Source organism: Capronia coronata (genome assembly GCF_000585585.1).
Source record: "Capronia coronata CBS 617.96 chromosome Unknown acBCG-supercont1.6, whole genome shotgun sequence".
NCBI lineage: Eukaryota > Fungi > Ascomycota > Eurotiomycetes > Chaetothyriales > Herpotrichiellaceae > Capronia > Capronia coronata.
The window spans coordinates 2,382,594-2,409,803 of NW_006912898.1; the positions used below are offsets into that span (position 1 = coordinate 2,382,594).

General features: G+C 53.2%; 7 protein-coding genes across 7 annotated transcripts; 3 read left to right on the plus strand and 4 right to left on the minus strand.

Moving 5' to 3' along the window:
• Nucleotides 1-3,532: 3,532 nt before the first annotated feature.
• On the plus strand, nucleotides 3,533-5,727 carry A1O1_07516 (uncharacterized protein; the record flags this gene model as incomplete). The annotated part of the gene is made up of 2 exons (XM_007728383.1): nucleotides 3,533-5,524; nucleotides 5,575-5,727. The coding sequence occupies 2 exons, from the start codon at nucleotides 3,533-3,535 to the stop codon at nucleotides 5,725-5,727; spliced, it is 2,145 nt and encodes a 714-aa protein (XP_007726573.1).
• A 4,408-nt stretch (nucleotides 5,728-10,135) lies between these two features.
• Nucleotides 10,136-11,098, minus strand: A1O1_07517 (uncharacterized protein; the record flags this gene model as incomplete). Its single annotated transcript, XM_007728384.1, has 1 exon — nucleotides 10,136-11,098. One exon carries the CDS (start codon nucleotides 11,096-11,098, stop codon nucleotides 10,136-10,138), a length of 963 nt encoding a protein of 320 aa, XP_007726574.1.
• An 802-nt stretch (nucleotides 11,099-11,900) lies between these two features.
• Nucleotides 11,901-13,787, plus strand: A1O1_07518 (uncharacterized protein; the record flags this gene model as incomplete). Its single annotated transcript, XM_007728385.1, has 1 exon — nucleotides 11,901-13,787. The coding sequence occupies one exon, from the start codon at nucleotides 11,901-11,903 to the stop codon at nucleotides 13,785-13,787; it is 1,887 nt and encodes a 628-aa protein (XP_007726575.1).
• A 629-nt stretch (nucleotides 13,788-14,416) lies between these two features.
• Nucleotides 14,417-16,144, minus strand: A1O1_07519 (uncharacterized protein; the record flags this gene model as incomplete). Its single annotated transcript, XM_007728386.1, has 1 exon — nucleotides 14,417-16,144. One exon carries the CDS (start codon nucleotides 16,142-16,144, stop codon nucleotides 14,417-14,419), a length of 1,728 nt encoding a protein of 575 aa, XP_007726576.1.
• Nucleotides 16,145-16,715: 571 nt separating this feature from the next.
• Nucleotides 16,716-20,411, minus strand: A1O1_07520 (uncharacterized protein; the record flags this gene model as incomplete). The annotated part of the gene is made up of 1 exon (XM_007728387.1): nucleotides 16,716-20,411. One exon carries the CDS (start codon nucleotides 20,409-20,411, stop codon nucleotides 16,716-16,718), a length of 3,696 nt encoding a protein of 1,231 aa, XP_007726577.1.
• Nucleotides 20,412-21,019: 608 nt separating this feature from the next.
• Nucleotides 21,020-24,161, minus strand: A1O1_07521 (uncharacterized protein; the record flags this gene model as incomplete). Its single annotated transcript, XM_007728388.1, has 5 exons — nucleotides 21,020-21,972; nucleotides 22,026-22,421; nucleotides 22,478-23,536; nucleotides 23,589-23,881; nucleotides 23,935-24,161. 5 exons carry the CDS (start codon nucleotides 24,159-24,161, stop codon nucleotides 21,020-21,022), a joined length of 2,928 nt encoding a protein of 975 aa, XP_007726578.1.
• Nucleotides 24,162-25,286: 1,125 nt separating this feature from the next.
• On the plus strand, nucleotides 25,287-26,615 carry A1O1_07522 (uncharacterized protein; the record flags this gene model as incomplete). The annotated part of the gene is made up of 1 exon (XM_007728389.1): nucleotides 25,287-26,615. The coding sequence occupies one exon, from the start codon at nucleotides 25,287-25,289 to the stop codon at nucleotides 26,613-26,615; it is 1,329 nt and encodes a 442-aa protein (XP_007726579.1).
• Between the last annotated feature and the right edge of the window lie 595 nt (nucleotides 26,616-27,210).

The window sequence follows — 27,210 nt, forward strand, 5'->3', positions numbered from 1 at the left end:
CTCTGCTGTGGTAGGAAAGTCCTCCGCATAGGTTGTCCATGCAGCATGATGTCCGATGGTCGCTTCCCGGTCAGCCTGATCAGCTCGATCCTCCGGTGGCAGGAAGAAAAGAGGTTACTATATCCGGAGCGAACGTTGCCGGAAACCGTAAGGCAGAACTTGCCTGATAATGAATCAGAAGTTGTAGAATGTGGAGATGATCCAGCCGGATTCAAGTCGAAAGCTCTGACTCCCATGAGGCCCGCATCGGCAGAGCCGCATCGACTTTTCGAGAAATTGATCGGTTGAAGAGAGTTGGTAGAGAGCTGGTACTCGTCGATCGGGGTTTTTGGTTGCCTCGTTGCCTCGCGAGCTAAGCGAGTTCCAAGGTCCTTCGCTCAGGGGCAGGGGCCAATTGATTGGTCGAAAGGCTATGCCCTTGCTAACAGAGATTGGAATCCGCGAGGCCTGGAGTGTCTCTCTGACTTGAGAAAGCTGCATCCAGACACGGTGGGTGCAGGCTGCAACTGTACCTTGCTGGACGTCAAGGGTTACCTTCAGTGTGGCTTGCGCATCTGAGTCTATCATTTTGCCTGGCAGTCAGTTTGAAGACCGCTACCTCCGCAGGCTCAGGACTTCTGCATCCGGGGCGTGACATTGCTGGCAGGGGAGCAACTCGATCAGCAGAAGAGGCAACGACCTCAATTGACAGATTTCCTCGTGTACCGTTCGTACCTTGGGGAGCCTTACCATAATACAACCTATTTGCTAGCCTGTTCGCTTAAACGACGTCGGTTTGTCATGGAGAATCCTTCTCTATCAGAAAGATCCTGCCCTTCGGCCACCTACATTTGTCTAAGGCGTCGTTCCGCTTCCAAGAAGCCAGTCATGAATTTGGAGAATCCGGGGGTCGCCAATAGGGATATTTTGACCGGTGTCTGCCGAAGGAACACCTTGTTGGTAGAGGTTGACAACACTTGCGTAGCCATGTTGATTTGGTACGGATAGGTCATCTGTGCTTATCCATTGGAGAATTCGAGTGATTCTGGCTGTACATTTGTCCACGAGTTCGACCCAAGGATCATCGCAGCTGCCAGGGATCGATCTGATACGAATGACACTCTCATTCGAGGCCCGATAGAGTATTAGAACACGTGCCAATTTCTGAGTGATCATTCGTGATGCCAGAGCGAATTGTTGCAAGGTTGAGGTGATCCGTCTGCGAACCACCAAATCAGGCGGAAGCGAGAGCTCAATTTTCAAGACATCTTACCTTACTCATGGCTGCCTCTCCGTTGAGGGCGCATACTTTTTGATAGTGTGACCTACTGAAGCAGTGGAAGGAAATATTGGGGGAAACACTCGACACAGCACGAGACCAACGCCTCGTCTAGCGGGGTTTGTTGACGGAGAAAACAACAGCGCATCAACCGGTCCGTCCATCCGGCCGGTAACAAGGATGGTGTATCATTATATGGTCGAGGTGTAGAAGGATCAGAGCCTTAGCCAGTTCTGCCGGGAGGGAGGTTTGAAGAAAGCCATCAGTCACTTGATGTGACCTGACAACTGTCATGAGACGACTGGGAAACACTGTATTGAATGGTGTGAGGGAGCGTTCATCGTCATGCGTGTCCATGCCCGGGTAACATCTGAACAACAAGGATGGGTGAGCTCTGTGGATGGCAGCTTCATTCGTTGGGCCGATAACCATGTCCCACCCCAGTTTGCGTGGTCGATATTCAAGCGGTTTCCTCTTATCCTAAGCAAGAACGCAGCCTGAATAGCCGATTTCCATAGCCGATTTCCATCAAGGCTTGGGTGTCGGTTAGGCTGTCTCATTTCTTCGTAGGGATCATGTACTTTTCCCAGAAATATGACCGGATCCGCAATGTGGAGAGATGTGATAGCTGAAAGATCCTGGGGCCGAAAGCCTGCGTGACCCGGGGGCCAGTGGAGGCTGCCTCGAGACGGGAGTTGTGACAGAAAAAAGGAACAGATCAATGCAGTCGAGCCTAAGGAATCGAGATAACATATATGAAAGGCAGCGATGGCGTTCGAGACTGGAGACTTCGAGAGATCCAGCTAGGGGGTAACAATCAAGCCTGTTGGGGGCCATCAATGACATTTCGATCTCGTATCCAGGGAAGTTACCTAGGTATGGACACAGGGGCCATCCGGGGTAGAGATTCTCTACAATCGTAAAGTATGCAGTTGAGCAAGGATCTCTCCAGCAGCCAGGCTGAGACTTATGTTCGGTACTTGTTTCTTAGAAGCGCGCGCGTCGTTGATGTCCGAGCGAGTAGCAGAGTCGGACCCTGTTTGATTAGAAAGTGTCCCTGATTGGCCCCCTAGGCCAGGAAAAAGAGCCTCATGGTTGCCTTGCAGGTCCGCAATGGTCAGCATCCGCCCATTTCGACTTTGGCATCTCCTTTGATCGAAAAGCTTGACAGCCTGATCGCACACCGGTCCTACACTGCAGCTCCTTTGCAGACCGTCGAGTTGTACTATAAAACATCACAGGCCGGCGCTCATGTGGCAATTTTTCTCCTTCATGGATTCCGAATGCGGCATCAACTCCAACCAGCTTGAGGCAGAGCGATCAGGCGGTCTGGCGTACTCGTTTGGACTTGGGATTTTGTCACGTCGCCGTCGTTGGGCTGGACTCCAACCTTGAGACCGCCGCCGTCCCTCGTTTATCCCACGTCCCTGGCTTATCGCTCTGCCTCAAGCGCCGCGAAGAAGTATGTTCTGCACTCGTGCCATTTATCGAACTCGGAGGCCTGGCTGTCCAGCAGGGTCTACACGATAAGGAAATGGTGTTATGACAGACAGCGTTGACGAGCTGCAGCAGGATTTGTTGGTGGTTTGAGGGTTGCGAGAGTCGAAGTCGTGTCCAGTAGCCTGCGGTTCTGCGTCACTCGTCAGGCTCCAGGCTTCATTCAACCCCCGCCTGCCGGATCGGATCAACTTGGCTCCGACTGCGCCCATCTTGCCTTTTGTCATCACGATCACGACACCTGGAAGCGCAGTTTGTTCGCCGCGGGCATATATCATCCCAGCAATGGCTTCCCAAAATCCCTCAGCAATCAATGCCAGGAGACATCTAGATCTCAGGCCCAGCAGCAACGAGAGCCGCACCTACGAGTTCGAGTCGGACAGGCCGGCTCCGCCCAGTCCTGCTGAGAAACCAGGCTGGCTCAGGCGGCCACGTTCCACGAGTCCAAAGTGAGTATACTCTCTGTATGCTCGGATCCCTTGCGTGGCCACAGCCACTACCGCCACCGCCACCGTCACCTCCAACACATCAGCCTCCTGGGCCATCACGGAAATACCTCTCTTCTGTCTCCCAGCCTCATTCTGAACTGACTCGTGGCTGCCTAGAACCGACAGCAAACCCCAGTCACGGCCGGGCTGGAATGACTCTTCACCGCAGCAAGACCCCTTGAGCTTCCAGCAGACTCTTCTGCAACATGCACCATCACAACCAACTCTTAAACAGGAATTGGGTCACTATCTTGACAAACTGTACTCTGCCGACCCAAGTCGATCAACCATGGTATCTACAGCGGACCCTTTACGAGCTTGCAAACGCCCGGCTCTCGATCAAGACTTACGGCCTAGCACCAAAGTCCGCCCCCAAGATCGAAACAGTACTGCGTCGCCTTACTCACCTCGTCATGAACAGGCAATTTCCCACACGCCCTCACCTGCCGTCGGCTCCGTCAGGACACACTCGTTATCCGCCGGGCAGCGGTCAGTGCAGAGAACGCCACTCTCGTCGCCCAAGCTAGCTCCCCCACTGCCCCTACCGGTGCCCGTGCCCGTGCCGGCGGCTCAGCCCAACCCCCGCCATTCGTTGCAGAGTCACGACGGAGAAAAGGTAGCCTTTGGCTACACCCTATCTCCTGTGAATTCTAATCTCGAAGCAGCCCTCGATCACATCACCAAGATCAAGCTTCAGCCAGAGACGCGGCCTGTGACCCACGAACAACTCGTGAATGAGATCAAAGGTCTCTACGCCGGCCTAGTCATGGTGGAGAAGAAATGTGTTGAAGTCTGCCTGCAACAGTCCCAGTCTACCACGAAACTGTCCAACGAACAATGGCAGGCCCTGATCGCATTACATCGGACCCTGCTGCATGAGCATTTGGACTTTTTCCAGGCCACACAGCACCCCGCTGCTTCCCCGGCTTTACGACGCTTACCCGTTAAATACGCCATGCCCGCGCGAATGTGGAGGCACGGCATCCATTCGTTCCTCGAATTACTTCGCCATCGTTTACCACATTCCCTTGAGCATATGCTAAGCTTCGTCTATCTCGCCTATCAGATGATGGGGCTGCTCTTGGAATATGTTCCTGCTTTCCATGAGACCTGGATCGAATGCCTGGGTGACCTGGCTCGCTACAGAATGGCCATCGAAGAGACCGACATGCGAGATAGGGAGACGTGGGCTAACGTGGCGCGTATGTGGTACAATCGCGCTGCTGATCGCTCGCCCACCACTGGGAGGATTCAACATCATCTCGCCGTCTTGGCCCGACCTAACATTGTGCGCCAGCAGTTCCACTACTCCAAAGCTCTGACCAGTGGAATTCCATTTGCCAATGCACGCGATTCGATCATGCTCCTGTTCTCGCCGTTCTTAGAGAAGTCGGTCTCAACGATCCAAAAGTATCCCAAGTTTGAGAGTTCCTTTGTCACCGCTGGCGGGCTCTTGTTCACACGAGGAGAAATCCACGAGTATTGTGTACATGGCACACAATACCTGTCCGAATTGGATAACCACATTTCCAGAACTGGCTCCAACTGGAAGGTTCAAGGTTCGGAAATCGCGCTCACATTCACTGCCTGGCTGGTCGACTTTGGTACGGACGAAAGCTTCCTTTGGAACGGACTTCGATCGAACGCGGATAATATCAAAGCGAGCCGAGCTGAGAAGCAGCTGGACCCCGTCACAAACACTGGGCAGGTTGAAGATGCACAAATCAAGGAGGACATCCACCAGGAAATCTGGGGAGATGGTTCCGCCAATGTTATCGCGTCTCATCAAGCATCGCCTGCAGCTGGTGACCGGCCAGGGGCTAAATTGACCTCGGCCGAGGAAGTGACTGCATATGTTGTTCCGGTTTGGGCCACGTCCATATCTATAGTAGCCGGAAAAGTGGGTGATCGGAACATATTGCCGTTCATGCACCTAACGTTAGCCTTCATTTGGAGTCTGTCATACGTGCCAGGAGCTCTTATATACCTCGAAAGGTATATCCCGTGGGGCAGGCTGGCACTTTGTCTGAATACGTTGAGCCGCTCCGGGGTCGTCGATGCGCGATTCGAGGCCAAGGAATTCCCGCAACACCAATCTGGCACAGGCCGTCAGCTCCCGGAAGACTTTCTCATTCGAGGATTCGAATGGGCCTATTATTATTTCCCTGCCGACTTCTTCGAAGGTCAAGTGGTTGATGAAGATGAGCGCACTCTGGAACTACCAAGCCATGCAGCACCTCGCGCCGAGCGATGCCTTTGGCTGGGTGTCAAGCTTGCACAGGTATGTTTGTCAGCCGCCATGTTGTCATCAGTGGCTGATCATTTGTTTAGTTGAACCGGTATCTCATTTATGACCTGAAATCGAAGCAATTCTCCTGCACGGAATTCGCCACGTCCCTGGAGATTCCTTCTCTCTTGGATTGCGTGCGTCCTCAGACATCGCTCGGTCTGGACTTCGATGCACAAATGGTGGACGTGGTGTGAGTTATGGCTGTCCGCCATTTTTGTACATCGAGGTCAATACCGAGCGAAGTTCGATTACTCGGGAGAATCCTACTTAGGTGCCTCATTTCAATACCGCCTTCCACATTTTCAGGTTCCTTGATGAGACGAAGTGCTTTTGGAATATTTTGCCCAACATCTTTCTGCCCAGTGGCTATGGGGTTTTGATCATCTATAGTCTTGTGTTGTGATGACTCAAAGCGGCAGGTCAACACCATGCACGTTTCAAACAAGCTCCTCCTCTCAATGGCTCAGTCCGAGAGCTGAGTCGACTGACCAGCCAAGGCACTGGCAACTGGCAGCGACCGCTTTCATCACCACATCCACTACTACACGATGCAGGATGACAAACCGAGGGAGGAACGGGCAGGGCAGATTCTTCTCCCTGTTCCTGCGTCAGGTTTGACTCAGAAGAGCCAGTCTCCTCTCGAGCATGAGCTCCACCTCGGGCGACAGCGCTCTGTATGACGCTCAGTCATGCGTACCACCTATGGCCATTTGCACGATGAGCCTGATGGGCGCGGGCCCCATCGGGACAGCGGGCTGAAGGGCAATAGCGCTCCTTGCTGCAAACTCAGACACCTTGTCTGGCCTGGGCCGGAATGAGCACGAGTGACCGCGAACATCATGGCGGACGAAGTCGATGCTCACAGACTCGTGAACAACGGCGCGCCTGTATCCTGACTGGACTGACTTAGAATCTAGAGGGGACATGCGTGCAGGAAGGGCACGGCTTTTCCCTTTTTTCACCTTCCCGTTTGCTGTTTTTCATGGCGTACAAATGAAAAGCACATAGAAGTCTGAACGAGCAAAACTCTAATAGTAATACAAGAAGAGAAATCCAATCAGGCCTGTCTTGAATGTACCATAAACTCAACAAAATCCAACAAAATCCAACTGATCTGAGGGTCAATTCGGATGACAGCCATGGCAGTGTAGAGCAAATGGCCCGGAGGGGGTAGGGGAGTTTGGATGGTGGAGACATCCGGTCCAAATGGAGTCGAAGCGACGTCGAAATTGGCGCCAACGAGCGGAAGTGGCTACCGGGTGGCACGGCCCGAGATGTGGCGCAGATTACATAAGGCTGAATGGGGCTGACGTCTGGCACGTGCGTCAAGTTCAAGTTGTACTTTTGTCGTATCAGACGGGGTCGACCAGCCTTAGAAGGGGCAGGCAAAAAGATACCTACAGGTGGGTAGGTAGGTATCAGCTGTGCTCACTCCTTACCAGCCGCTCAGCTTCACCATATGTCTCTTCGCCACCATTACCAGCAGCCGTCAGTGTCGGCTATTCCCTCGGAAGCAAAGCTGAAGAACAGTCGTCGGGACTGGTATAGCCGACCCTTGGACACTACGGGATTCGCGGCGCTTTCCGCGTTTGTCCTCCGAATCCTCGATCCTAGACGCAGCCGAAAACGTCCCTCAGCCTCACGAATCTCAATCCACTGACTTCGCTGATCACCACTACGCCGCCATTGTTGTCCTGTTCGAATACCTGCAAGATTGTGAGAAAACAAGATAGTCACCGCATGCTCGCCACGCAAAGGCTCTGGATCGACCTGTGGCGAATTGCACAGCCCCAAGTCTGGGCTCTCGCGGGTTTGGATGCAAGCATGGCTCTTCCTGTGGCACTCATGATTTCCATCTTGTGTTTCTGAGATGGATGTGGCCACTTGCCGGAAAGTCGGAGAAAGAAGGCGACAGTGGTAGATCTATCGCCGTCTGAGACATGATTTGCTGTACCATTCAGAGAGATCCGGACCATTGCCTCTCTCCAGCAGGACCGAGTCAACCTGTGGCAAAGGACTTGCATCGAACACGTCCATGATGGCAGAACTGGCGGCAAGATCCAGAGCATCAAGTTGGCAGCAAAGCCCCGACGAGACGCCAATGAGCGTGCACAAACATGGCCTACGAGTTGAAGTCGACAGACCTCCCTACATTTGCACCACAGCCCAATTCTGACTGCTCTTCTAAAGACGCGAGTGGTTCTGCGCGCACCAGCTTCGAGTAAGCCCTGGACCTCAGCTTGCGTTCCCTGTGGTGGTGGCGCCAACAAAGCGCCAACAAATCTTGCCGTCGAGAGCGAGGCAATAACCAAAGCGACTCCCCTGCCTGACGTTGCTGCTGCCTGCCGGACCGGTTAGGAGCACGAAATACTCACATGATATGGACGAGAAGCACCTTCGTTCGTGGTTCCAGGGAGACCGCGTACACAGACAGTACACCGCCATGTTGTCACCATACCTGAGACCCACTCTGGCCTTGGACCTAGCAAGGCAATTGTCTCCAAGGTGCCATCCTGCCATCCCATGCTGATGATGCCTGCCTGACCGGAGACCACTGTTTCTTTTGCCATGGGATACCCGGCTGTTGTCTCGTTCTTAATGACCTGGTTACGACAACGATTGATATGCCTCCATTTCAATGTCGTGATTCGGTTGTCAAGACAGGCAACCGAGACCGGTCAGAAAGAGGATCCAACCATGCAACGGCAGGCGGAGGGATCAAGGCCCCTTGGTGCCTGTGTGCGCCTGGGCCAGAAATCCAGTACGTACCGTGCATACGCATCGGTGCCCGAACTTGGTGAGACGGACGATGTACTTACGATATGCAACTGTTTGCCTTTCCATCTCTGGTCCTTGATTCGATCCTGGATGGTCCTGGACTAGGGGTCGGTCCCGTCTTGATGCGCAGCAAGTGGCTCCACTTGTTTCGGAGCACTTACACTTTCTTGTCGCTACCGAACCCAGCGGCCTAGACTGCGAGGCAGACGTGAGTGTGGACAGCTTGAAAGGACGACCCCTGGTCAAAGTTTTGCCTAACTACGACCTGGAAGTTGCTGTACAGAGAGATACGGACAAAGGACTGTGGTAGGTCAACCAAGTTCGAGCTTTGTCTGGTACGGTGGGTCAAGCTTACTCCCTTACGTATAGGCACTGGACCGGTGTGTTTTCGCCTCGACGTTCCCGGGAATGCTGACGCCTAGTAGGATTCTGAGCCCGGAGTCATTTGATCTCCTGAATCCACCGCCGTGCACAGACTCCTCATTTTTCCAGCGAGCCCAGGTAGAGGCCCGTCCTAGTCAGCATTTGGGGTTCAATAATGGCCATTCCGGCTTGTCCAGCACCACCTCCCCCACGAGCCACGACTGGGCCAGCGTTGAAGCAATCAGGGGGCCCGACAAGGCAAACAGACAGACAGTCGTGCCTATTGCAAAATAGCTTATCAGGATTTCGAAACAATAATGCCCTTCAACGTCCCCGTCGGCGTCTCTCGGATCCACCAATTCTGGCGGCATTATCTGTTCGAGTTGCTGATGCAAGGACGCCTTTTCCTGAACAGCGAAGTGTTTCCACTGCGGTCAATTCTGCAGTAATTTGCGCTGATTTGGGGGTCGTTTCCTCCTTCTTGACGAAGTGATGCTGATCAAAGTCCTAGCCTTACAAGTCCACCGCCTCTTTGACCCTTTGTTGCCTTCAACGTCGCTCCACGCTTGATGCATTGTGCCTTCTTTACTGCCTCTGAAGCTCTTGAATCTTGACCTCTAGCACACCTACCTTTTCGTGTCTCCTACAAAGCACTATCTAGCTAGAGAGTGCTGGCTCTCCGACATCTGTCCTTCGATCCCTTCTGCCGCTCGAGTAGGTGCCAAATCATATGCCATCTGAATGAATGGCTGCATGAACGGCATTCAGAAGGGAAAGGCAAGACCACAAGGGTCACTTTTACGGTAGGTGTCGTGGTGCACCAGGTTCTTCTCGGGGATGCATATGCCGCCAGCCCTCAAAGAAACCCCCGATATGGCTGTGTTCGAACAGAACATGACAACGGTAAGCCAGTTCATTCCTTATGTGCTGCACAGATTCCATGCTCGCTGGGAGGTACCCCTTCTCCAGAGCACCGGCGGCCTGCAGCCATCTCAAATCTCATGGAAATGTTGACTCATACTTCACTGTACGGTACGTACATGGTGTCAAAAACACATCGAGCATTGCGTGGAGTTTCCTTTTCGCGAGGAAATGGGGCCATGTGCCCTGGATATGCATCATAGAAGTGAATTTACGATATCGAGTCGCAGCCTCGACGTTGAAAGATCGCCCAGATACAGACTGGTGTCCATTATGAGCAGAGATGTGCTCGGTACTCATTTTCCTTGTAGTATTGTCCGCGGGACAATACTAAAATTCTCAACCATATCACATTATCCGGTCCCCTCTATGAACCTGTTAAGCAGCTTCGGGGTTGGTGCATTTCATTCGTTTTATGACCGTGCCAGCCATCATCAGGTCCACCATAAATCATGAACGCTTCACGATTTGCGAGCACAATACCGCAATCCGGATGAACGCAATGGTTTGGCGAAATCAATGGCACTCGTTGGGGGCCTTTCATGTCAAATAGACCCTCCTCGATTGGATGACATCGCGTCGGCAGATAGGACACCTCCATCTATCCTCGTCGTCTGGTCTCAGGACCCGCTCGGTTCGACGTCGGCGAGCAGCTTCGCGGACCAGCTCTGAGCACCAATGGCATATTGCGACATGCATGCACGGTTCCAGGAGAGTGTCGACCCTCTGTTCACAGCAGATCCTACATGCAACACTGATGGTCATTTCCTCGCTCCCGAGCGGAGGCGGTCGGGTTGACTGTTGATCGATAGGGTTGGCTCTTGGATGTGCATGGAGTTGCTCTCTCTGACGCGCTATGAGTGACATTTCCAAGGCCATCAGCAACGACCGTTCATCATTGATGTCTCCCATGCGGTTGAAAGCCATGGCCCTATCCAGGTCAATCGCGTCGGAGCGTGGCGGTCCGGTGCCTAGGATGCTAACATCACCAGCCGTCGGCCTTTCATTTTCAGCTCGATTTCGCGGTGTTCGGTTAGCTTCCTGAGCCTCTCTATAGCGATTCCATGCTCTGCCAAACAGATCCGCAACGGGGCTTTGGTAGCTTTCCGATTCAACTTCTTCTCTCGTGCCGAACGGGTTGGTCATGGGTCGCCGTCTCCTTCGATCGGCTTCCGGGTTACTGAGGCTGGTGGTGGAGTTCGGTCGGTCCTCACGTTCTCGTCGTCGGTCGTAGCCATGGCGTCCTGCGCTTTCAGCTTGGCGATGCATGTTCCCAGATGGCGGTCCCGGAGTAGCACTCCGTGGCCGATGTGTATCGCGCCACATCATGGTCCGAGACGACTCCGGGCGATCAGACTGCTGCGGATTGGGCACTGCGTCGAAAGACCAAGGTTGAGAGATTGATAAGGGAGCATTCGGCAGATGAAAGAGACGGTTCGTGTTGCCTTCTTGGCCTTCTTCGATCGGTTGTTGGCCACCGGGAAGACCAGTGTTACGTGACATGACGGGTAACGAGTGAGAGGGAGTAGACTGTGACTGTAGATTCCAATAATCTAATGGTAGGTAGATTAACAATATGTCAATGAGCGAATGCATGAGACCCTCGGTGGCAAGATGTAGATGTTGTCGAAGGTCCCGTGGAAGATAGCAAAACACTGTTGTAGACCTACCTCGACACTTCCAGCAGTAGCGTTGCCAGCGCTTGCCTTGAAGCCTCATTCCTTGCCCGTCGATATAGACTGGATAGGCAGTCGCCAGTGGTCTCTTATCGGCACAGGCGCAACATCCTGGAAGAGCCGCTAGAGCACAGCCGATAATGGGCTTGTGCTCGCACAGTTCGGCCATCGTATTAAAACCCCAGTAGGCGACCGTCGTACGATAGAAATCAGATAGGAAGGAGAAGTTGTTGGCTTTGTATCTTGGACGTTGAAGAGTGAATGGGCGGAAGGGAATGTCATTTCACCTGATCGAGGCTGAATGTATTGTGGCTGGAGAAATGTGGCTGATTTCCCCGTAAAAGGAAGTCGCCAGCAAATCATCGTCCAGCCTGCGAAACACCTCTATTCTTCTATTTCCACGTACCCTTCCTTCCAGGCCGCGACGCTGATGATATTCAAATTGACCAACCTCGAAGAACAACACCTCGACTATTAATATTCACCTGTCCATCGTGGGCTTCTGGACTGATACTTCCCGGCCGCTCGAATGCTATGTCGACGATGTCGTTATAGAAGTTACTCAACCGCAGATCGTCTCGTCCTGCGTTGCCTTCATCGCAGTCCGATTCCGAAGCAGACCTTCAACCATGACCTTCCCTCCTAAACTCTCACCTCTCCAATCCAGGTTTGCTGCGTCGTTGGTAGCATCCTTGGTCCTATTAGCGGTCTACGTATTCCTGACGAAACCTCACTTCGCCTATGCTGTCGAACTCGATGCCCGGATACCCCGAGAAGACCATAACCACTATCTGATACTCGACGAGGGAGACAGTGACCTATTTGGTGACGGAACGTACTGCGAGCAAGAGGAAGCCAGTCTTGTAGCGCGAGCGGAGGCCGGTGTGTCGGCGTTGGCCAACAATGATCCTCAGAACAGGAACATCAACATTGGCGAGACACAGCATTGGGTCTTTCCTCAGGAGTCTATTGACGGACCAGGAGGTGCCATTGGTCCTGGCCTGCCGTCAGAGAATGTGGAAGAGCGGGACCTAGATCAAAACCTGCATGGCCTTAGGAAGCGACAAGACGGGAAGAGAGTGTATATTACAATCAATACGTGCTTGCAACCTTCTTCGAACACCACCGGCGATGGGCCAAACAAGTCAATCCCGCCGCAATTGCAGATGTACATCTCTCTGTCTGAAAGGGACCAGAGACCCGGGCCAGGGTCCGGCGACACCGTCGATGTGGATGGAGGATATGCCCTTTATGAGGTGGATGCTACCAGCGATGTCTACATTGGGGTGTCTGGACCCAACACGACAGACTTCACTGGCATCTGGAACTACGAGATAGCTGCTTCCATCGACGCCCCTTACCACGGCTCCAAGCCCAATGTGGCGAATCTACATTTCGTTGACAGCGACAACCACGCGGCACTACTCATCACCAACGACACGACTCAGGCACAACCGAATGAGACCCTATACCAGGAATGGATGGATCTCACCCCTCCATGGGGAGTGTTTGCTGCCAACCAGAACGAGACGGCCATCCTCGGAGTCAAGAACTCGTTTTGCGGATTGAAGAACACGGCCCGCATAGCCGCCAACGTGCCCGGTTTTGAAAGCCAGAACGTTGCCAAGATGACCAATCGAGGGCTGGGAGGCAAACCAAAAGAGCAGTTCTACATCACAGGACTCAATGCCACTTCTCGATACTGGGGGTTCCTCGTCATGAACGGCAACTCGACGGCGTATGGAAATGGTGTTGTAGGAGGCGGAGGCACCGTCTGGCAAGCGATCAACTTCCAGACCAAAACGGAGGACAACTGCGCCTTGATGTACAACCTCTCCTTCTGTTCCGAAGTCGCCTATGCCGTCCCCACCAACCCGAACAGATTCGCTCCTACGACCGGCTTGCCCGAATTGGCCGCATTGTACGATTCTAACGCGGCGCAGATGTACCAATACTTCAACTATTCTCTCCAGCAGATTCCATGCAACACCACCTCGAGCGCACAGTATTCCTTGGCCCGGAACTGCGACGACTGCGCCCGGGCCTACAAACAGTGGCTCTGCGCCGTGACCATTCCTCGATGCAGCGATTTCTCCAGCAACGATCCGTGGCTCAAACCGCGCAATCTCGGCCGGCCGTTTGCGAACGGCTCCAGCATTTCCGCGTCTCAGTTAAACATCGACCAAGCACTGCTTAACGCCGTAGCGACCAACTCCTCACGCAATCCTATGATCGACAACTCCATCCAGCCGGGGCCGTACAAGGAAGTCCTTCCTTGCAAGGATCTGTGTTACGATCTGGTCCAAAGTTGTCCCGCGGCGTTGGGATTCGCTTGTCCCTTGGAGCGTGCGGGACTGGAGGACAGCTATGGCAGCCGAAGTAATGACTCGGGTGTCATCAGCTGCAGTTACCTTGGTGCGGCGTACTATCTCAGCGGTGCAGAAACCATGGCACCTGGTGCCATGAGAAATGTTGCACTACTGGTGTTTGCTGTTCTACTAATGAACCTGTTCTAGACCGACGGTCATGAAGATTTCGGAGTCGGATCCACCAAAAGGGGGCTGGTCATGAAGGGCTCGGGACCGCCGGCGGCCGTGGCTGTCTTCTTCTGGCCCATTAGTGGCGGTGTTTTGATTCAATGATTGAGTTTAATGCAAGCGAGCGACTCGGCGTTCAGGAAGAAGAATGGGACATGCAGTACAGGACAGTGCTTGATGTTCCGGCACTGTAAGGAATGCATAGAAGCTTAGATATATTTATCCTTTGATACTCCGACACATCGAGGGTTATAGAATCGGAGGGGACTGTACAACACCAGATAAAGTATTGATTGATATACTCATGGTCATAATCAAATACTTCCATCCCTTCCACCCCCCTTTGTGCATGGATGATGAGACCCGTAGCGCCACTGTTGATCGAGACCAGTTCTGATTGCCCTGTCTAACAACATATAAAGGCGCCGTGTATCAACCATGATCCTACTCTCTGTCATGAATTGCCAATATCTGGTCGCTGCAAGGCTTGTCTTTGTCTCTCCGCCATGTTGTCTGCATGCGCTGATGCGTGAACGATACCAGAAGAGTGAGGGATGGTTGCAAAAGCACATCCGGTTGGCCTTTTGAGCTGTGTTGTAGTCGTTCTTTCACTTCTTCCGTCTCGGCGTCCTGACAGGCGTCCACATATTTCTTGGAGTACTAGCAGTGATGCCACCACCAGTGCGATCGTCATCATTACCAGCAGCAGCCCTCAGGGGTGTGCGACCGCCCAGCTTTTCCATCAACCTCCTCGCCGCGGGAGTCATGTTTCCCGCAGCAGCAGCAGCTGCAGTAGGAGTAGGAGTCATATTTGTAGCGTTGTCATTTCGAGTTCGAGGTCCAGACGTCGAAGTCGATCCGCCAACACCAACACCACCAGGGACAGGTCGGACTGTGTCTCTGTCCTTGGCACGTTTCAGCTTGGCCTGGTTCTCGACCATGCGCAAATGCAGTTCCTCGCGTTTGCGGATCTCGCCGATCTTGAATGGATTCGGCATCGCATTGCCGTCGAACTGTCCGGCCAGGAGGTCGCGATAGCTTGGATGGGTCGTGTCGGGGTCCTTGATGTTTTCAGGCTCGTCTTCGTCGACGAACGCGTATCCATTGACGCGGGGAGTTTCGCCGCCCATCCCCGTTGCAGTCTCCAGGTCGGACTCAGACTCAGAGGCGGCGGCGGTGCCCTTCTTCTTCGTCTTGGCGGCATCTCGACGCGCAATGATGTCTGTGTTCAGCGAGGGCGATGGCGGGACAGGTCCGTCGTCCAGATAGTGGACGGGTGGAAAGCGGGTGTTGGCGTGCATCACATGTTTCGGCCCTATCTTGGACAGCTGCTCTTTGGCTTCCTGGACGGTCTGGAGACCGGGCACATCCTCGTCGATCGACGTCGCGGGGAACATGAAGGTGTTGTCGGGGCGCTTGATGCGCCAGGCGTCCGGTCTTGCAGGACGGGCATCAGTCGCACCTGTCGTCATGGAGGGAATAACCATGTCTTTCATGGTCGTCGTCGTTTGTTTGTCCGCTCCGTTGTCTGTTGATGCAATGTTAGCAATGCCTCCATTTCCACTTCCACTTCCAGTCCCTGCTGCAGCGGTAGCGTCTCCTGTTTCTTGTTGGTCTATCCCATCCTCCCCACGTTGTTTGAGCAACCGCGCTTCTTTATGCGCTCGATAGGCAATCAACCGCGCCGACGGGACCCGCTGGTCCTGCGTCCACATGTAGGCGTGCTTCTGGCGGCGTTTCAGGTTCTGTTTGTCGAGAAGGGTGTTGAACGACTCGTTGTCCTCGGACGTGTATTTGGCCTGAAACGCACCGAGCGAGAGATTCGAAGTATCTATCCCTCCGTCCCCTGCTTCCTGCTCTTGCCCGATGTCGCTCACAGACACTGGTGTTTCGCTGCCCGCGTAAAATCCCACCGGCGTGTCTGCGACCCCGGACGCCGTGGCAGTACTTCTCCCTCGTGGCGTTGCAGAAGGAGTATGGAAGTTGCTTCTGGAACTGTCATCGAATCTCGTGTTTCGAGCGCTAGACCTCCTCTTGTTTGCTGCCGCCGCGAACGGCGCTCCGGCATTCCTCAACTTCTGCGCAGCCTCGGCGATCCAGGATTCGTTCCCGGAATCAAGCGCCGCCAGGTACTCATGCTGCGCCTGGCTCTCCAGCAGGCCTGGGAAATAGTCTCGCGCGATGATTTCGGAGAGGGCGGTGGTGTATTCGTCTTCGTCGAGGACTTTGGGCGGTCTCTTGATGCGCTTGAACGGCGGCGGCGGCATCAAAGATACATCGCTCGCAGACTGGCGCTTGACGAGCGCCTGGCTGTGAGTTTGCTGAGACGCAGCCATTTTCTGATCACGGCTGCATGAGGACGCAACGGGTGCTGTTAAATGGTGGAGTGGTCAAGTCATTTCAGATAGGCAAAGACATGGTGTAGCAGGCGGGAAAGAAGATGAAAGGGACGACCATCTTTGAAGTAGGAACTTTCTTCGCCCACAACAATGTGGGGACGCAAGGCTGAACTTCAGCCTCGCCATCTCTTTGACATCATAAACAGTAACTACTCATGTACCTACTTTTTAAAACTACCTGGGCGCAGGGCATTGGAAGGGCGAAGTACGATCCTCCGCACAAGAGGGGGAAGGGTGGCATAATGCCATTCCATGCCGGGTCCAGCGTCTCTGATTGCAGCTCGCTAGCTGCTTCCACAGACACAAATTCTCGGCGAGGAAAATTGATATACATTTTGACCATTTAAGATGATAGTTCCGGACGCTGCGTCGGTGCTGGTGATGAATGTTATGGTACGTCTCAACCCGTTTTCCCCGGCTCAGCCCAACCCCCGTGTGTTTGAGCATGCCGGCTCCGGATGCAATGACACGCTATACACAAAAAGACACAGTTGATCGAATTGGTCCGTCACTCATCTCCCTCGCTTGCGTCCCCTGCAAGCTCTTGAGGTCTCGACGATTCGACAGCATCATTTTGGCCTCCGGCTTCCTCTTCTTCGTCCGAGTCCTCGTCAGCGATCGTTCTGAGTTGTTTCCGTTGTCTCATGCGTGGCTGAGACCGGACCGCCTCATCGTCGTCATCGTCGTCCCGTGGGTCCACCATCTCCTCGTCTCGATCGGGCGCCTCAGAGGGTGGCGTGTCGGCTCCTGCTTCGGGAGTCGGGACAGCTTCGGGCTCTTCCGAGTCTGAGTCGACGACAACGGCGGCGGACTTGTACCTGCCATTCTTCTTGACTGCCTTGGGGGGATTCTTGCGCTCCAGCTTTCTTTTCTTCTTCTTGGGCTTCTCCGCCGGAGCCTCGTTGTCGGAACCACCACTAATCGGAGTTCTGGAGACGGTCCGCTCACTCCTGCCATCATGCTCACCATCATCTTCAATGAAGCCATCCTCATCATCTCTCTTCTTTCGTTTGGATCCTCCCTTCTTGGCCTTGCGCCTGACTCGATCCCCGGTCTCCTCATCATCGGTGTACTCTGCAGCTTCTCTGGCCAGGGCTTCCGCACGCACTTGTTCTGCAAGCCGTTCCGTCTCCTCGATGATCTTGCGACGTTCTTCGGCAATCTTCCTCGTACGCTCTTCTTCCTCTTCTCTGCGTCTCCTAGCCGCTTCTTCTCGCCGGCGAAGCTCTTCTTGACGTTTCTGTTTGGCGCCCTCTAATTTGGCGGCATTTTCATTCTCATAGGTGGCCTGCTTGACACGCTGTCGTTCCAACTGGTTCCTCATGGTGTTCTTGCCCATTGCCGCTCGCTGCTCGAGCGCAGAGCGAGGATAGGGCGGCTGTTTGTGCCGAGCGACTCGCTCGAAGGTCTCAATGGCTTGTTCGAGGCCAGCTATAGCAGCGTCCACATCGTCCAGACTACGATCTGTCTCCCTGGCTTGATTGACGTGTTGTGCTATCTGGAACTGAATAAAAGCAACGTTGAACTGCAGATGAGGGGAGTCGGGTTGTGTGGCCAATGCGCGCTTCATATAATCCAGAGCCGTGTTCAGAGCCGGAATTGACCTATCAGCCTTGCCTTTCAGGAGCCACGTTCTTGATAAACAAGCGAGTAGCTGAGCATTCTCGCTCTTGCCTTCTTTCCGGAGTGCAATGTCATAATTGTCGATGGCCCGTTGATACTGGCGAAGTTCGGTCAAAACATGTCCCAGGTTGATGTTGACACAGATGTCACGGAGTGTGTCCTTGACCTTGGTGAAGATTTGCAGAGCGTCTGAATAAGCCTTCTTGTCATCACACAATGCGATTGCGACACCCTGCGCTGCGTATGCATTCTTGGATTCCAGCTGTAGCGCTTTGTCAAAGAACTCGTACGCCTTTGAATACATCTTGCTTCGCTTCTCCTTCTCCTGATCGGTGTTGCGAGGCATATCTCTTGCAATGGCAAGGTGTATGTTCCCCATTCCAGTGAGAGAGTAGAGGTCGTGCTTGTCATAACCCTGTAGCGTATGTTTGTAGTGTCGGTATTCCACATCTTCGGCAACGTTGTTGGTTTTCTTCTTCGCACTGTGATGGTACCAGCCCATCAACGCCCTAACTTCAGTATTGCCGTAGTCGCTCTGGTACACTGCATGGATCTTTCTCGGGCCTTCCTCTCTGGGTGAGGATTCCAATGTCATGAACGCCAACCGGGCTGAAGCATCCGTATAGTCGGCATGCCTGGCAAGCAGACCTTCATACACCTTCTGTGCCTCAGCTGTCAGGCCTAGAGCTTCATAGGTGCGAGCCAGATTATAAGATATCGTAGTCACGAGCGCATCAGTGTCGCTGTTGTCCATGTCTTCCGAGCTGATCTTGTCCTCTTCCACGGCCTTCTTCTCGGCCTCTTGTTTCTCGGTGAGCTTGACACAGGCGTTCAGAGCAATTTGGAACGTCTCTCGGGCAAGAGGGTAGGATTCTTGACTGTACAAAAAGCAAGCCATATTGTTCAGAAGTTGCGGAGGGAGATATTCCCGTAACGTGGCGATAAACGTCGCTTCGTCTTCAATATCCGGCTTATCCTCATCGGGAATCTTTTCCAGCTGCATCGCTTCCACCTGTTGAAGACACTTCAAGCTTTCCACAGGATTTTCTTGTTCGTAAAGCCGCGCCAGGTAGAGCAATACCGACTCATCGGGCCTGGCCCGAGATTTTTCGTCCTTCCAAGTCTTCCGGACGTTCTCCAGCAGTGTAATTGCTTTACGAGCTGAAGCTGCTTTCTCCTCTTTTGTCGAAGTGGTCTGGGACGCGAAGGCTTCTTCCGCATATATGCAACCCAAGAGGGTCAATGCCTCTATGTGTCGATTGAGCTGACCAAGCGATTCGAGGCGAAATTTGGCACCTTGGAGGTCCCGCGTCTGGACCATTATTTGGATCAGCCCAAACTTGGCAGGGAAGTAGCCTTTGTCGAGACCACCTCTGGCCTGATCCGCTCTGGTATAGTAATCGTTTGCTTTGACCAGGTCGCCCTTGTTGTGCTCCTTCCGAGCCAGCAGATACCATCCATCACTGGCGATGGCGTTGATGTCGGTCTGCTCAATTGCCTTGCGTGCCAAAGGCTCGACTGTCTCATATCGACCAGTCAGCAAGAAATAGCTGGCGAAAGTCGCACAGCTGAGCGGGAAGTTCTTGTCGATGGTGTAGGCTTTCTTTGTGTGGTCGATCATCGCCTTTTTGTACAGCACATTGAATTGGGGGTCAGATGCAGGATACTTGGCGCTCTCGTGAAGGTAGTAGACCCCTAGTAAGGCGTGGGCCACCTTGGACTCCGGGTTCAATGCAAGTGATCTCTCCCATGCCATTTTGGCTCTCTCAGGAAACCCCAATTGCCATAGACAACAGCCGATACCAATACGAGGATCCGGATCAGTCAGACCTGGCATCTTTGACAGAACTTCTTGGTATGTCTGTAGGGCCTGAGAAAACTGCTTGAGAAGATACAATGTTCTTGCCCGCCCCATTGCAGCCATCATATTGCGGCCATCGGAAGCTCGAAGAGCGTCATCAAAGCATTTCAGGGCTTGTTTGAGGGATTCGCCCCGTTCCGCCTCTGCCCCAGTCTTGGTAGATGATTGTAATGACGCCCGAAGAAGGAAGAGGACACCTCGAGTGAGGTACAGAGGAGGATACGCAGGGTTGATCCGAAGGGCATCGTTGATGGTCGCAGTAGCTTCCCGCAGGTAGTGATCTTTCGTCTTCGTCTCGGAAGATTGCTGGGACTCTGGCAAAACACGAGGAGCTTGTCTGCTCTTGAGGAGGTTCAGCCATGCGACACATGTGAGAAGGCTGAGTCTCTCTTTTGGGCCACTTCTTGACAACGACCCCAACCCCTTGCCCAATATCTCGATTGCATGGTCGATTTGCGCCTGTTTCGCATATGCCAGCGAGATTGTGATCCATAGGTTCTTGGCGGCCTTTTCGTTTTCGAGGAGCTGACAGAGTTCCGTCGGATCGTCCAGATGGTCTTCGAGGTTCACTTCAACTGCTTCTTCAGCATCAAGTCCTCCAGAGACAGGAATATCGATGGCGGAGGGGATATCGGCGAAGCGTGACGCAGCGCTGAGTGGTCCTGTGACCTCGCGCGAATTTCTCGCAGTGTTGCCATTGCTGACAGCCGCTGCAGCCATGTTGACTGTCGGCTTCCGAGCGCGAGTGGAGTGTGCGTGTCAAGCAGAAGGGTTGGCGGATTTTACGCTCAAGGCATGTCTGAGCGGTGGAAAGGTGAGAATATTGTAACAGAATAGAAGGAGTGATCTGAATCAGAAAGACGTTGAATATATCTGAGAGGGTATTGGACACGCAAGGAAGAAGCGCAGTCGCGCGCAGCTGATGGTGAATGCGAGGTTCTTAGTTCAAGGTTCGCTGAGATGCATCTCAAAAAGGGCTCGGCTGAGATGCCTGATTCCAGTAGTGGCGTGCCAAGAGAATATAGGGACTAGCCATTATCAGATATAGTGTTCACTATCTCTTCAATACGGCGGACCACTGATCCCCGAGCACTATAACCCAGCCTTGCCAGCCTTGCCTGGTATATTCTCTTGTATGATGCGGTGAAGGGGAGCAGTTTATGTCAGGGCAAATAAGGAAAATCCTTTGTTTTGCTTTTTACAGTTCAGACGGTGCTGGAATTGACATGCACGTTATCTATTATACATCGTTAATATAACAAGCCTCACAGGACCCTGGGTGTCTATATCATGTGTCCGAATCCGGCTTGATTCCCTCCGGCCCCTTCTCAATAACGTAGTCGATCCACGTCAAATACTTGGCGATGAGCTTCGAGATTGATGCTCATAGTCCCTTTCTCATCAATCGTAACATACTCGTCCGTGATTGGGATCACTTTCCCGCTGTGCTCCACTTCCTGTCGACTGATCCCACCTGGATCGCGTGGAATCCAAAGATAGGGCGGCTTCGACAGGAACGAAGGCGGATAATATATGTCCGCTTCGATCTCCTCCGGGTATGTCGGGTCGGGAAGATCCGATGGCACCATGCGGCGGAGGACCGTGTAGTCAGAATAGATCTCGGGGTGCAGCCAGCGGAGAAGGAAGTTGGATTTCTGTGTCGGATCAGGAGAGATCCAGCGCATCAAGAAGGAGCTGAGCAGATTCAGAGCCGTGTTGACCTCAGGAAAGTCCTTCTGGACCTTTTTCTCGACCTTCTTCTTGAGCCAGGACTTGAGTCCGTCTCCCAATGCATGCATGGCACCGTCTGCGCCTTCTAGAGCTCGACTCGTCTCATTGCTGTATGCGTCTGCGCCGGTTGCGATGTCTGCCTGGGGTCGGAGCTGCTCCATTTCTTCGTTCGCCATCGCGTGTCGCGGGGGGTGCTTGGAGAGCAAGTGCTCATCCTCCTCAACTGTCAGAGTCTTGGGAAGACTCGCCAGCAGGGGTCCCAGGGCATCCAGGAGCGACACATGTACCAAAGTCGTGACGACCAGCAGAGCGGCGACTAAAACGACAGGGACGAAAGCGCCACGCAAAGAGAACAATCCAATCATGCAAATCTCTGAGAAGTACAAGCCCACCAACAATTGCAGCAGTGCGCGAGGATAGACGAGGCCTTTGGTGTCGATTTCCGAGTCGTAGACATAAACCAAGTTGTATCTGTAAACAACGTGCAAAAAGGCGGCCCCGACCGCGGCGAAGCCTAGAATGATTGGCGCTATCAGTGCATAGCTGAAGGCTGCACATGGCATGGTCAGTCAATGTCTGATAGCCAGGGGAGATGGTACGGACTGATCACGCCGAGGTTGCTATACACGGGGAACACTGCTCCCCAATGCATTCGTTGCAAACGATGCCATCTCACATAGATTTTCCTTGGATCGTTGGAAAACCGCTGCAGTATATGGAACTTGAACAACGCGAAGAACTGGGCCAGTCCTGAAGAACCGATCGCCAGACTTTGCAGGAGGAAGTATGATAGATAAAAATTAGACGCCTTTGGGAGGTTCTGGGAGAGTAGATCCTTGGCTGTGGTCGGATCCTCCAGCAGCTTGGTGACAGCAGCTGATGCAGCCGAGGTCAACGTCGTTATCAGAAAGACCTGTACGACCTGGAATGCGAAATAGGCGTTTTGCGTGTAAAGCTCGATCCTCGACAAAGTCGGCATTCCAGCAAGTTTCGCACAATCTGGACAAAATGTCAGCAGCAGCCAGCATTGCCAGGGGAGGGGTGTTCTGACGCACATCTCAAGATACCCGGAACGACACTCATCAGCAAAGATAGTGCTGCAGCGGGAAGAATACCACTCAGTAACCCCTTGATGACGCTTGGAAGGTCGCCTATCCATCCCAAGAAACTGACCTTCTCCGACAGGTACTCGATATTGGAAATTGTCCCAACCAGTGCGGACGGAATGGCCCAGAAAATGATCATCGCTGTGATTAAACCCATCATGAAGAACCTTCGGACGATGCTCTCCCACCAAGACATTGAAAGTGACTCCCACACAATCTCGAAAGGTCTTACTCCTATGTACCGCTGGGACATGTGGAGGGGTCGATGGTGTGTCAACGTTTGGAGTGCATTCTGTGCATCTGTGTGCGTTTCAAACTCTACAAACACCGAAGGCATCATGTTCCGAGTTTCAAAAAGTTGCTGTCGTCGGAGCTGTGCGATCCTGGAGTTCAGCTTCCGAATCTGCGATCTGGTCCATTTGATCGTGTCAACGCGTCTTCCGTAGTTGGCTATTGGCCGATGGTGAGGACGCGAGCTGTGAGATATCCATTGCGAGGCTACGGAGCCATTGACATCTGGAAGAGTGGGCTCGGCGCCGCTCGACGTGGTGGTGGGTGATTCCGAGCCTTGACAGATCTGGACGGACTTCGAGTCGCGTGATGCCGACCTGCGCACTCCCGAAGTCTCTTCTAGTCCACGCTCAACTTCAGGCGAGGCGTGGTACAGCTCCTTTTCGTCCTCAGTTGTAGACTTCTGCAGCGCCTTCGTCCGGGCAGCGTTGGCCGTGCGAATCAAGGTGAATTCGGCCCGCTCCAAGCGCAGAGCAGTCTGCTTTCTCTCTTTGACCAATCTATCGAGTTCAGGGGTTTTCTGGGGAGTCCAGATCCGGCGTACGGATTCACCCAGTATCCATCGCAGTCTGTCTTCGTGGAGATACTGTCGAGGCACATTCATGTACAAGACGGTTCGAGAAGACAATCGGTTGGCATAGTAGGGTGAGAGGAGGTAAGCTTGCCGCAGATTGATATAGTAAATGCATTCTCTGGAGATCATGTAGAGGACAAATACTGCGAGACGGACGATTAGAACAGCAGTGCAACCGCTCGAAACTCGACTTACGGAAGTAGACCCACGCCAGTAGGGCATGGGCGTAGAGTCTTCGGCCATCCACAACATTACCGAGCGTCAAACGGTCCAATTCTGTGTTCCCGGCTCCACCAGTCACATGTAGAGGAATCAGGATCGGCCATAGAAGTGCGATGCCAACCAGGCACATTACACATAACACTCGCAGAAACCGGAGCAGCAGAAACCCGTCGAGTGATGAGTGGTTCAAGACAAACGCCGGAGAGACATGGTAGAAGTCCTTGATCCAATTGAACCATCCGCCGGGGAGAGGCGCACTCCGTTCACTTCCAGCAATCAGTCATGAAGCGCGACATCGACCGAGGGGTATTTGACATACTGTGGCTCGAGGCTTTCCAGTATCGCTCTGGGAGCGTAGACCCGTGGGCATTTGCGTCGCAGAACAATGAAGACTGTGATGCAAAGAGCCGCCCAGATAAGGACAGGGACAAGGGTTGCGAGCAAGCTGCTTCCAGAAGATGAATTGGAACCAGCGATCTGGCGAGAGAGGCCCGGGCTCGTGGAATTGTCGCGAGCAGAGCCGACACGCGGGTCAGTGGTATCCATGGGGGGGATTCATTGAGGCAGGTTCCTGCGGGGTGCTTTTGGCCAGGCACTGCTTGAAGCCACCAGGGAAGAGTGACTAGCACTATGGAATTGAGACGTTCTCAACGACCAGGCATATATATCATCACCCTATTGCGGCGTGGGAAAAATGATGATCAATTTTGCAGGAAACTTGAACTTCAGTCCCTCGCACCTGTCAGACCCACAGCGAAGAAGAAATGTACTAGTAGTAGTACCCAGAGACCGTCGATAAGGATGTCCGAGGGACCCAATGCGATCTGGGCAGCTCTAGCCGTGCGATTCAAGGCGGCTCGTCAAAATACGAAGTAGCAATTGGTAGCCTTGTCCTTTGGTGAGACATCAATCCCCCATGGCGTCTTAGGAGATATTGGAGCCTGGTCTTTCTGCATCGTCGTTGGCTGTACTAGTAGTAGTCTAGTCGTCGAAGCCAGCCTTCAGTTGGTACACAGCCCCGTAGGGCCATAGCCGAGCCCCATTTAGCGTCCTGTTCACGTAAATCGTTCCAGGGTGTGGGCCACAGACGATCCGAAGTTGACTGGGGTGACAGATATCCAGGAAATGATGTCCGTAAGCGTGAACAGAGAACACAATTATGGGAATAGTAGTGGGTAGTATGTAGCACCGACCAAGTAATGCTGACTAAGTAGCAATGTAAATTGCTTCCAAAGTACATATTTCACTTCTCGCCAATCGTGTCTCAACAGATTAGGTGGTGTGTACACTCTGTCAAGTCAAATCACCTTCACTGGAGCTTGGCCACACGCAGTCGTCTGAAGTAAAGAGTAGATGTGTTAGGTAGGTGTGTACCTGTAGGTAGGTATGTATAGTGGACATTACTCAGTCCTGCTGCCTGCATATTGAGAAGGAACCCAGAAAGGGTAATGTGGGCCCTCTGTTCGCTTCTCACCCCCTTTGGAGACGAGGGTGATGCCGCCCTATGCTCGCTCACGCCAAGCTTCTCTAACTCACTAGCTCCATATTGGTGCGTTAGGGCCGGCTCCTTAGGCGTTTCCCTATCTAAAACTTGCAGGGTTTGAACATCATGTCTGCAGGCCAAGCAGCGCCAATGCAGGCCAAACACCGGCACCACTGCATGCCATTGTGATGGTGCGATTGACGCCGTTGCGCCTTCTACTGTGCGCTGCTGTGGCGCTGTGCACCTTCTTCTTCTCGTCTTTCATCCCTTGCCTCCTTCGCCGCGAACGCGGCTATGACACATTCCACGAGCGTCCCTCTGCGCGATTCCGACCAGTACCAAACGTACACTTTGGCGAGGAATGCTCCCCATTCACCGCCGGCGTTCTGGACGATGTCACCCTGGTGCTCAAGATTGGCGCGGGAGAAGCGGTGACAAGGCTGCCTGCCTACCTGAAACAACGGGGAAGGTGCAAGCAGGACCTGCTCATCTTCTCCGATCGTAAAGACAACTACAACGGCTTCGAGATAGCCGATGCCCTTGCCCACCTGCCCGCCGAATACAGGTCCAACAACCCGGACTTCGATGTATACGACCGCATCCAAGCTGCGGACGGCCCCGAGACCGTGCCGAACAAATCGGACGATGGCTGGAGGCTGGACAAGTACAAGTTCCTGCCCATGGTGGAATGGACGGCATACAAGCGGCCCAAGTCGCAATGGTACATCTTTATAGAGCTGGATACCTACGCCAACTACGACAATTTGTACCGTTTTCTGGCTTCCTTCAGTCCAAAATCTGCCTACTACTTTGGCTCTCCAGTCTGGCCCGAGAAAGGAACCGTGTTCGCCCATGGTGGAACCGGTTTTATACTATCGCGCGCCGCAATGGACAAGATCATCGCTCTTGGCAGGACGTTCGGCGAGGACAAGCACATTCCCGGCACCCATTTCTTTGGTGTGGACATGAAAAAGCAGTGCTGTGGCGACGAGACGCTGGCGCAGGTGCTGAAGAAAAGTGGCGTGCCACTCCGAGGCTACTGGCCCATGTTCAACGGCGAGAAGCCCTCTACCGTTCGCTTTGATAAGGAGCAGTGGTGCGAGGCCATCATCACCATGCACCACCTTCAAGAAGACGATTTCACGAGTTTATCACAATGGGAGTCAGCACGATTGAATCCCAACAAACCATTGACGTTTGAAGAGCTCTTCACCATGATTGAGCCGCATCTGCAAGAGAAAGCCGCAGACTGGTCGAACCTGTCCGAGGACGTCTTTTATACTAGTATTGAATCGTTCGACAATTGCTACAAGGCTTGCCTGAAAGACGGAAGTTGCATGCAGTTCGAGCATTCCGGGACAGAGTGCCGGCTGGGGTACTCTGTACGACTTGGCCATCACCAGCTACCCACAGACGAACGGAAATGGACGTCAGGGTGGATGTTAGGTCGAATAAAAACTTTCAAGCAAGCTCACTCGCCATGTCACGGCGCACATTTTGTCCACGCAAACCCATGAGCGGTTTGTTCTGAGGGCAAAGATGACACTATGATTGTGCCTTGCCACCTCGGCTTTACCTCACCCTCCAATGGATCGGGTCTCTCAAGCTTATTTTCCATACGATAATACTACTACCTAAGTAGTATCGAGCGGTAAGCGACAGACTTGGCTATTCGACAGCCCGAAGGCGATGAGCAGCGAGTATGCTTACTACAGTGTATGTACACTGAGAGTCTGGAGCGTGTCGACACTACGGAGGGATCATGATGATCAATCATCCTGGGGCGCCATTTGGATTCTGGTCCAACTAGGCGGGCAATCCAAGGAAATATAAGGCGCATTGGCTTCAAGCTCCGCAAGCTCATTCCTGTTTGCCTGGTGAATTACCTCTTCACGGAGCGAGCGGACCGGGCAATGAGACTAAGCACCGGCAAACAAAATTGTCAGGATTTTGCGCGAAAAAGACTCGGAGAACAAATACCAAGCAGCATAAGGAGATCAATTTATGCATCAAAGGCCTCCACAGGACGGACAAGCAAAGCCGGCCTATGGGTTTCTAGTAGACTCTTACCTGGTATTGCCTTATGTATATACTAAGGTAAGTACCAGGTCA